Genomic DNA, 11210 nt, shown 5'->3' on the forward strand with positions numbered 1-11210 from the left:
CTAATAACAAGGTCAGATAAAGATAGCATGAGAAAAAAATACACCAATATCCCTTATGATTAGAGATTTTTTAAAAATCCTCACCAAAATACTAACAAAACTAATCCAACAATACATTAAAATAATTTTAAACCATGATGAAATGGGATTTGCCCTGTGAATGCAAGGATTGTTCAACATAAGTAGATCAGTTAATGCAATACAGCACATTAACATAACAAAGAGAAAAACACAGCTCAGCTAAATTTGAAGCAGCAAAGGAATTTTCCAAAATCCATCATTCTTTCTTGGTAAAAACTCTTAATAAGTTAGGAATAGCAGGAAACTTCCTCAGCATCATAAAAGCCATGACTGAAAAAAACACTGGCAACATCATACTCCATGAAGTAAGGCTGAAACCTTTCCTTCTATGAACAGGAACAAAACAAGTATGCCCACTGTAACCATTGTTAGTCAATATCGAACTGGTAGTTTTACCTAGAACAGTTGAGAAAAAAAGTAAGTAAAATGATTTGTTGAAGTGAAGACAGTTTCCCAGACCCTGATTAAAATAGCTTAGAAAATGTGGGTCAAGTTGGAAATGAACAAAATCTGCTTATTTTGTTTGAATGCTTAATTATCCATTGGGTACCAAAACAGAAGTTAACCGAAAGCTTCGAACCGGTTCAATATTTTTCTAGATAAATACTTATCTTTATAGGGCAGTCATGGGATGGGAGTAACAGTAAGGTGACTTGGAAGGGGCTAAAAGGATCCAGGAAGTGTGGGAAAGTGAGAAGAAGGATCCAGAGAGGCAGAACTCAGAGTTCTGGATAAGGCGCACCTGCATATGGAGCTTCGGCAAAATTCAATGATGGATGAAGCCATCCCAACCACCTATGACCAGAGATGCTGTAGTAACATTGCCATTTGAAAACTGTTGCTGTGTGGTCATGTTTTTTGACCAAAACTTGATGGAGATCTGCATGCAAACCTTGGAACAGACTGAGGAAGAGGAATGAAATGAACATCTACATTTTTCTATAAGTAATTGTAGACCTCACATGCCTGGTAGCAGAAAAATAATGAGGCCCTTGTGGTGGTCCCTTCTTGTCCCAGAGTGTGGAATGTGAATTTCAGGTCTGACTCATGGAGGTCTTTCTGGACATTAGAGTTCAGTTGGTCCACATCCTCAATGAAATGGGGACAGGCTGCTTTCATGGCAGCCATAGTTCCTAGTGCCATTCTTCATATTTTCCTTCCCAAGCCCTTCTCATCTCCCCCTTCTCAGCCATGTACACAAATTCTGGAGTCAGAACATGTGCAGAGATCCCTGAAGAAAAATCAAAGGCAGAAAGAGATCTGAGACCAAACCCAGGCAGGATGCACCTCCCAAATTCAAAGCCCTCTCTGCAGGCACCTGCCTATAGCAAAGGGGACAGAGGGACATCCAAGTGTGGAGCTGTCCTGGGAGACCCCGTGCTTCCTGCTCCATCTCCCTCTCTTCCTTAGCCTTTGGGGTGCTAATGCCCCCACCTAGAGAATCCTTCATGGGAGTTTCTGCCCATTTTTCCTGCCTGCCAACAACTCCTGACCCCAAAGGTTGGCCCCTGTGCTGCACTTACCTCTTGTGCTGCACTTAATACTTGGCTCAGGCTCTTTTCATACTCAAAGGAGACTAAATGCAAGAATAGGTCCCACTCATGGTACCTTCCATAGAAGAGTGATGGGGAGACACAGGCAGGATGTCTACCTCAACCACTGACCTTCCCTCTGCCTTTTAAATGGTCCTTCCCAATAGAACATTCTCCCTGATTCATGTCATTGTGTAGTTCATCTGTTTCCTGAACCAAGGTCCAATTTGCTGGTTTGCTCTCTATGGATGGGGCATAGGTGCACTCTCAAAGCCCTACTTGGGCAAGAGAGCATCAAGCTGAGTCTCATACTGAGTGCTAGTCCTGCTACTTGCAAATCAGAACCATCTGGGGGAAAGAGACCATTACACTGTGCTGAGGACCCTCCAACCATAACACAAATCTATGTATATTCTAGGTGTTCAGGAAATTTTATTAACCAATTTCTATGGATAACAACGTTTATATGGTATAAATGATGGTTACATGTTGGGGCATTTATTTATTTATTTTTTTTAGTTTATTTATTTATTTTTGTCTTTTTTTTTAATGTTACATTAAAAAAATATGAGGTCCCCATATACGCCCACGCCCTTCACCCCACTCCTCCCCCCATAACAACAACCTCAATCATCATGAGACATTCATTGCACTTGGTGAATACATCTCTGAGCACCGCTGCACCTCATGGTCAATGGTCCACATCATAGCCCACACTCTCCCACAGTCCACCCAGTGGCCATGGGAGGACATACAATGTCCACTAACTGTCCCTGCAGCACCACTCAGGACAACTCCAAATCCCGAAAACACCCCTACATCACATCTCTTCCTCCCACTCCCTACCCCCAGCAGCCACCATGGCCACTTTCTCCACACCAATGCCACATTTTCTTCAATTACTAATCACAATAGTTCATGAATAGAATATCAGTAAGTCCACTCTAATCCATACTCTATTCCTCCATCCTGTAGACCTTGGAATGGTTGCGTCCACTCCACATCTATATCAAGGGGGGGCTTAGATTCCATCCCTACAGGGATGCTGATTGCAATTCTCCTGCTTTCAGTTGTAGGCATTCTTGGCTCCCTGGTTTGGTGGTTGACCTTCTTCACCTCCATGTTAGATGAGTGGGGTAAGTCCGATAAACCATAGTGTAGGAGTTGCAAGTCTGTTGAGGCTCAGGGCCTGGCTATCACATGGTCAGTCCAGAGATTCAGATCCCCTGGGTATACATTAAATCCCAGCACCACCTACAGTTCTGGTAAAAGTAAAAGGAGAGACTTGTGAACAAAGATCACATCTAAGTCCAGTTCCATCACACAGAAACACAAACTCCAAAGTAGGGCCAACTGACATGGCACTGAACTCCATCTGCCATGACCATAGAACCTGTGGGTTTCTGTAGCCCTCAGAAGAACCAATTGCTGGGGTGGGGCTTTTATGATAACTTTGAAATCAGTATTGCAGGGACCTTGACCACTACTTATTTTTTATAAATCAAACTCTGGAAAGCAGCTGGTTCAGGTTCATTTAGAAAATAGAGATGTTGCTGAAGATTACTCCTAATCTAAGTAAAATTTTAAAAATTGATTAAGTTCTTAACTGAAATTCAATTGCATTATCATGTCAAATGTTTAATTGTCAGAGATTTAAAATATGCACTGAATGATACAGCTGAAGGACACTAGGTTATTTTGAAAATTATTATAGAAAACCCAGTGATTATTTGTTTGCAAAGGTAAGAACCACGTTAAGTTAATAATGGTCTTCTTGTTACTTGTTTTATAATGATTTTGCCATATTTTATGAAGTTTATTTCTAATATGAATTTTTAGATTTTCCTTGCCTTTATTATTTTCACATGTCCAAATACCAGGTTTGCTGTAAATATACCACATGTAGTTACCAGTTAATCAATTCTGAACATTTTGGTAACCCAGGGGAGACAGCAGGCTCTGAAAAGCTCATGGTACCATCACCCACGTTGGCTGCAATATACCAGGGCCACATCATTCTCCTCTGGACATTCTCAGGAAAGATGTGATGCCTGGCCCAAAGCTAGGCCCTAACCTGCCAAGGTGACAGGGTATGGGGCCAAGCTTGTGGACACTTACTCTCAACCCTCCTTGGACTCCCAATGCAGCATCTGATGCAGCCCTCAAGGGCAGGTCAGTCTGTCTCCTGAAGTCTATGGAAACTCATCATTTTGCTGACCTTTAAAATCTGAGTGGTTAAAACATCTCATCTTATTAAGGGTGACATCTCAATGGCAAGTCCTAATGACAGCTTATACCCTTGGTAGGATGTGATGAGAAGGTCACTTTCCCACTGGATTATTCCTCCCAAACCAGTCTAGTCACAGGAAGAGCTTTAGACAAATCTCCATAGTTGTTTCTCTTACAAAGTTCCTGACAAGTCCTCCTAAGATGGTTAGGGTCATCAAATGAGTATGGTCTCAAAAACCATCAGAGCCAAGCAGAGTTCAAGAAGACATGGCACTTTAATGTCATGTGGTGTCCAGAATGGATGCTGAGACAGAAATTGGACATTTGGGAAAACTGAGGAAGTCTGAATAATATGAAGTCTTTAGCTAACAATAAAGTATCAATATTGGTTCTTTAATTGTGACAAATGTTTCACACAAATATAACGTATTAACTGCAGGTACCTGGGTGTAGGGTACACCAGAGCATTCTGTACTACTTTCCCATATTTCTGTCAATCTAAAACTGTTGTAAGGATTGAATAGGATTCCTGCAGTATTGGATGTTCACAGGTCCTTATCTGGGCCAGCAGAGGAAGATCTGACAGGCTCAGACCAAAAGGTGAAAAGCTTGACCATAGCTATAGTCCTGGGAGCCCCTTCCCATGGCCTCAGGACTCTGGCCTGACCTGTGCTTTCCTCAAGTCCTGGCCCATCCCCTGCCTGGAGATTGCAACAGAAGGACCTGTGTTTACCTTTGGCTGGAGATAATTGCTCCCTGAAGGTCATTACTTCTCCTTACTCTACCTTGCTCCCCAGTGACCTTGGCTTCTACCTTAAGCAAGTGAACTGACTTTAAAGGTCAGCAGCAAACAAAGGAGACACCAAAGGGAAGAAATTGGGGCTATCATCCCAAAGGTTCTACATCCTCTCTAATTAGGAAAAGGTTATTATTTATCTTTCATGATAATATGTTTCTTTTCATTTTAGGCAAGAAGCAAATTGAGACCCATCCTTTATATCCCTTGACTTTTAGACTATCTTTTCTCATTTTACTTTTAATGTTTCTGAAATGATAGCTTTGTTTTAACTCTGACAAGTTTTACTGTGGAAAATTAGCCCCTGCAATCTCTTAACTCCTGTCTTTTACTATTTCAGTTTGAAATGCTGAAAAGCCCAGAGACTCTCCCTCTGAGCTCCTTGGCTCTGCTACTTCCAGCATCATCTGTGTCACTGATAGGTAAGAGAGAAAAACTGCCTGTGATATTGATTTTATAGGTCCATTGACTTTATAGGTCAAGGTCTTTAAAATATTAGCTCTGGCTGCACAAATTGGAGGTGGCTGAAAGTTTCCTATGAATCAGGGACTGGAGGACTCATGCTGTATGTGTGGCAGTGCAGGCAAGGTGCATCCTGGAAGTTAGCCATGGACTGTGGGCAGCAGGGAACAGAGGAGGTCTTACTCATCTGTTCCTGCATGGGGATAATCCCTTGCATTGCAGAGAAGGGTGTGTCACAGTGGTCTCTCAATGATCCTAGTGAGGGACTTTGGACTGAACACCCTGGGACTAAAAAATCCCCACCGGATGCTGCTGGATCCTTAGCACCCAAGTTCTACAGGGACACAGCTTAGGCTTCAGTCAGTAGTCTGAGCATTCCTTGGACCTTGTTAGGGTGGAGGGGTAATGAGGTTGAAGGGAGCAGATCTTCCACAGCTGGGACTGTCACAGAATCCCAGATGTGTCTATTTCTATGCTCCACCCACCAGGAGTTCACTGCCAAGTATATATTCCTGAAAATCAACAACTTTGTTTAGGGAACACTGGAGAAAGACCAGCCCCTGGGTAGAATGTGACACTAGCCAGTTTCTTATTCCAGGCCATCCTTATCCAGGAAGAAACCCCCAGGCAGGTTCTCTGACTCCACTTCTCCCTTCAACTGCCTTAGCTTGGAGTGGAGGACTCAGGGGAGGGGAGGGAAGTGCTAACATTGGAGCTGAGGGACCAGAGTGTAGAACACAAGGAACATGGTTTTCTCTTTTGAGCTGAATCCCATCCTGCCTGAGCATCCTGGGTCAGGAATGGGATGCCAGAGAGATGTGTGAATTTAGAAGGTGTCAGAGGTCTGAGAACTGAGTGGTGCATTGTCAGGAAGTCCTGAGAAAAATTAAGAGTGTGTTGCATTTATTTATTTATTTCCTGCATCCACAGTCCTTGGCACATGCTGACACCCAATGAAGGTATAAGCTTTTCACATAGCTCAAGGGAACCTGGATGGTGTCAGAGCCAGGATTTGGGTGTCTGCAGGTGACAGGATCCAGCTGCTCAGACAGCAGCCCTGGATGCCCAAAATCCTATCTTCCACATCCTCTGGGGACCAGCCTGGAATGGAGAAGGCATGGTTGAGCAGATGAGGTTTCAGTTGAAGTTTCTGCTCCCAGATTAATGCACATCTGTTCTCTGACTGTGCCTTGAAACAGCTATGAATCTGGTGGCTATCCCTCAATTCTCAAACTGCTCTAGTTGCCCAGACCACTTCCCAGACTGTGCCCCCATTTCTTGTTCCCCTCAGCGTAGCTGATCTCCCCACCTCAAGCTTTCCCTCAGCCAATCTCAACCCCTCTCTGTATGAGAAATCCGTATAACTTTGAGGCAATCATCTTCATGAACCATTGCCCAACACACAGTGGAACTGGTTTTTACTTTTTGAAGTTCTAAGGCCTGGAGCCTACTGATCTGCCTCACTGTGTATGTACATCTTGCATGTCATAATCCCGGAGAAGTCCAATACCTTGTGCTTCTGGACCTGTCTCCCATTGGATTTCATGTGCCAGGATAATGTAGCAAATGTTTATTTTATATTGAAAAGAGGTTTCACTTTGTATGTAAATTACTGAGCAATGCAGGTCCAGCCTCATAAAGGAAGGAGATGCTGTCATGGGGAGGTGAATATGTGGAGCTGGAAGAGGTTACATGGGGAAGAACCAGAGGGTAGAGATAATTTTCTGATTGTCTCTCTTATTTTTGGAACCTCTGTTAACATTTTGGTATGTGTTTCCCAGGGCAACATCCCTGTAGAGCCTTAGCAGGACCAGCCTGTAGAGAGAAAGGATATCCACCAAGTGCTTGTGCCTCCCTCAATCCAGAGGCTCTTTGCATCCCAGGATACCTCAGAGAGTCTCAACCCACCCAATGACAGCTAACAACCACACAGCTGTGGTGGAGTTTGTCTTGCAGGGTTTTACAGAAAACCCCCAGCTCCAGGGTGCCTTCTCTGCTATTTTCCTCCTACTTTTCCTGATGGCTTTTGCAGGGAACTGCCTCATCCTCATGGCTATCTGCCTGAATCCAGCCCTCCACACACCAATGTACTTTTTTCTCACCAATCTGGCCCTCTTAGACATCATGTGCACTTCCACTGTTCTCCCAAAGTTGCTGGAGAACATGATGGGCAAGGGCAGCACCATCACTTATGAGGGATGCATGACCCAGCTCTTCTTCCTGTCATGGATACTTTTGGCTGAGTTGCTACTCCTCACAGTCATGGCCTATGACCGCTATGTTGCTATCTGTCAGCCCCTGCACTATCACACGCTATTAAGCAGGACCCTCTGTGCCCTGCTGGCAGGCAGTGTGTGGGCTGTGAGTGGAGTCAATGCCTCTGTGCTCACTAGCCTGATGGCACAGCTAAATTACTGCAGCCAGAATCATATCCCTCACTTTGTATGTGAAATCCCCACACTGTTGCTGCTTGCCTGTAGCTCTACATACCTGAACAACATCATGGTTGTAATTTCAGATGTTTTCTTTGGGGTGGTCAACTTTCTGTTCATCATGGCATCCTATGCCTTCATCATTGTTGGCATCCTGCGCATCCATTCAGCTGAGGGCAAGCGCCGGGCCTTCTTCACTTGCTCTTCCCACCTCTTGGTGGTCTGTATGTACTACTCCACCATCATCTACACCTATTTTCTACCTGGTTTTGGGTCCTCTGTGGAAAATGGCAAAGTAGTCTCCATCCTATACACAGCCGTCAGCCCCACCCTAAACCCACTCATCTACACTCTAAGGAACAAAGATGTAAAAGTGGCCCTAAGCAGAGTGTTTTCCACATTTGTTAAATGAAAGTAAGTGACCAAGGTGAATTTTACTTTATGTTATTGAGTTAACTCCAGGAAATCACTTTGAGAATCTGATGCAAGTGGCAAGAGAAAGACTGTAATTCAAGTAATTTATAAACAATGTGCTCACACAGTGGAACTAGCCACCTTCTATGGTGATACTAACTAAACTATCCAAGGAGCTATCTGTTGATACTCTCAGTGATTCAGAGAAGCAGGAAGTTAGGGTGGAAAGCAAGGGGGAGCCAGTGGCCAGCAGGAACATCAGGAGGACCAGCACAGTACACAAGACACACCCTTCCTCCAATGTCTGCGGATGTTTTCATCCACACATCAGCACCATGGATCAAGGCTGAAGCCTTCACATATGGATGACACTGCCTCTTCTTCTTTCAGAGTGGGACTCTCAGGGCCCCCACCTAATTCTAAGAGCCACAATTATTGAAAATTCTTCCTCCTCTTTCCAGCCTCTCTACCCAAAGCATCCTCAAATCCTATTAATTGAATCTACACCTCTCATGTCTGCTCCTTCTCCCATTTATAACACTCACCTGAACATGCTATAGCATCCCCACTCAACATCTTACACCTTGTCTGCCTATATGTATTCTTGACCTCCCAAGGTTTTTTCTTTCCTGTATCCAGAGTTATATGAAAGCATATAGCAAAATTGACTGCATTTTACAGTTAACTCTTATGTGACCAATATCTAAGTTGTATCATTAACATGATCCTTTAGTTTTATTACTTATCCATTCATCAATTCACTTTGTTTTTATGAATTTCAAAGCAAGTTTCAAACACCAGTTAGCTTCTCTTTAAATACCTAATCATGATACTCAATTAGTTTAAATCATTTGTTTACTTTCTTTTCCCTTTAAAGTAAAGATGCTACTGAAATACATAAATAAATATATACATTTTTGTTATTACAAGTAAATACAGCTGGATAATCCAAACTCCTCCCAAGATACAGAATATAACTACTATTCCAGAATTTTTCCTCTTGTCCTTCTCAAGTCAATCCCAGTTCCATTACTTACTGAAGCTATCAATTCTCTTACTTTTCATCATTAATCAGTTTGCATGTTCTAGAACTTTATATAAATGGAATTATAGCGAACATGAGCTTTTTTCCACTTAGTATACCATTTTTGTGATTTTTTTGTCTTTTTAAAAAAGATAAACAGATCACACAAAATATTACATTAAAAAACATGAGGTTCCCATACACTCCACTCCCCAGCCCACTGCTTCTCCCACATCAACATCCTCTTTCATCAGTGAGGAACACTCATTGCATTTGGTGAATAAACACTGGAGCACTGTTTAGTATACTATTTTTTATATTCATTCATATTGTTGAATATCTCATTTTTTGTTCATTTTTTAACTTGTATTCCATTGTATGAATTCAACAGATTCTATTTATTCACTAACAAGTTGATGGTTATTTGTCTTTTCTTCTTTTTGGCTACTATGAATAAAACTTGCATTAATGTCCTTCTGCAGATGTGTTTTTATTTCTCTTGTGTAAATAATTAGGAATGTTATTTCTTGGTCTTAAGGAATGTGTATGTTTGATGTTATAAGAAAGTGCCAAGTTTTCCCCCAATTTTTGTACCCTTTTACAATACCACCAGCAATGCCTGAGAGTTTTGGTTCTGTACATCCTCAGGAACTATTCGAGTTTCACAGACAAATGTTTTAAAAATCAAATCTATTCCTGCCCTCTACTACTTATACTATTTGAGTACTAGTGTCCATGGATGAAGTTAGGCATGGCACATGATCTGGCCTGTTCTTTTCTTCTTTTCTAACATAAGAATATAGTGTTATAAGCTTCTCCTTAAGTATTGTTTTAGGACTTCACACACAATCTTAAATGCTGTGCCTTCATTTTCATTTTCATTAAGTTAAGTTAAAAATGCTTTATAGTTTGCCTTTTCATTTCTTATATGAACCATAATGTTACTTAATTTCCAAAGTTTTGAGTATTTTCCAGATACCCTTATGTTTTTTATTTATAATTTAATTCCTTTACTGTTATGGAGCATATTGTATATGACTTGCACATTTTAAATTTTTAGGAAAAATATTTTAACCTAGTATTGTTTTTTCTGGTAAACATTGCTGAAGGGGGATGAGTCAGTCAATAACTTCAGAGTCAAGAAAGGGTTTAGAGATTGGCAAATGTCTGCCAAGGACCTCTCCCCTATTTACCAAGATTTTTTTTCAAATATTGATTGTGCAATTGTTTCTCCTCATACACCTTATAAAATCTCAAGTCCCTGTATGATTTGGTGCCACATCCTCTAAATTTGCTGACCCCCTTTTCTCTCTCTCATCTTCAAGTCTCACCACCCAGCACTCTGTTTCTCAAAATGCCTGCTCATGTAACTCCATTGCCCTCTGTTACTTCACCTGAGCTGAGTCTTTACATGATGCAAGTCTCAGATGGTATGCCACCACAGGGAATTAGTTTTTCCACCTTATCTAATGATTTTCTTCCACCTAGTCACACAATATATCTCTATTTGTTTCTTTAAAAGTGTCCATTTTGTGAAAACACTATGTGAAACTATCTTGTTTACTATTTATTCATTTATATTTCACTGGAATATAATCTCCTTGAGGGCAAGGGGTTGTGTCTGGTTCACTGTAGTTTTCCTAGCATCTAGGACAGTAGCTCACATGTAGGAGGCACTTATTAAGTGTCAGTTGAATGAAAAGATACCTCTTCACATTAGAATGTAAGTGCTTTGAGTGTGAGGACTTGTATGCCTAATTCAGGCTGAGCATGAAGCAGAGTACCTGGTAACCAGTTGGTGTTTAATAAGCATTTGTAGAATGAATGGTGTGCCCAGGAGAACTTTGATGCTGTGCAACAGACAGCAAATGTGATTTTGTAGAAGTCTTAAAATTGGGCCACTCATCTGCCTATTGTCTTATGATCACAAAATCCAGCTCTTATTTATAGTTTGAAAGTCAAGAAATCAAACTGATAGGCAAGACCAAAATCTGAACTACATAAGCAAGTATTTCCTCACACAGCCCTTCAGAAGAAGGTCTGTTCCTAACTGGCTGCAGTGGACTGGTGGGATAGGATGATAGTCTGGGGAAGGTGAAGATAAACAGGGGTCTTTCTCTAAAAGTAGGACTTTAAAAGAGAATGGATCACTTTAAAGGGAATTCCCAGGGAGGTGAAACTGGGAAGATAAAATAGGACTTGAGTAAAAGTGCTTTGGAAGCAGAGAAAGTACAGTGTCC

At 41.7% G+C, this 11210-nt stretch overlaps 1 protein-coding gene across 1 annotated transcript; it reads left to right on the plus strand.

Annotated features, from left to right (window-relative positions):
- The first annotated feature begins 4684 nt into the window (after positions 1-4684).
- LOC101414509 (olfactory receptor 13A1-like) lies at positions 4685-9449 on the plus strand. The gene is made up of 3 exons (XM_058281102.2): positions 4685-4766; positions 4979-5060; positions 6882-9449. Exon 3 carries the CDS (start codon positions 7012-7014, stop codon positions 7942-7944), a length of 933 nt encoding a protein of 310 aa, XP_058137085.1. The 5' UTR covers positions 4685-4766; positions 4979-5060; positions 6882-7011; the 3' UTR covers positions 7945-9449.
- Positions 9450-11210: the final 1761 nt, after the last annotated feature.

This window comes from Dasypus novemcinctus, chromosome 19 (genome assembly GCF_030445035.2).
Source record: "Dasypus novemcinctus isolate mDasNov1 chromosome 19, mDasNov1.1.hap2, whole genome shotgun sequence".
In the NCBI taxonomy this organism is placed as follows: Eukaryota; Metazoa; Chordata; class Mammalia; order Cingulata; family Dasypodidae; genus Dasypus; species Dasypus novemcinctus.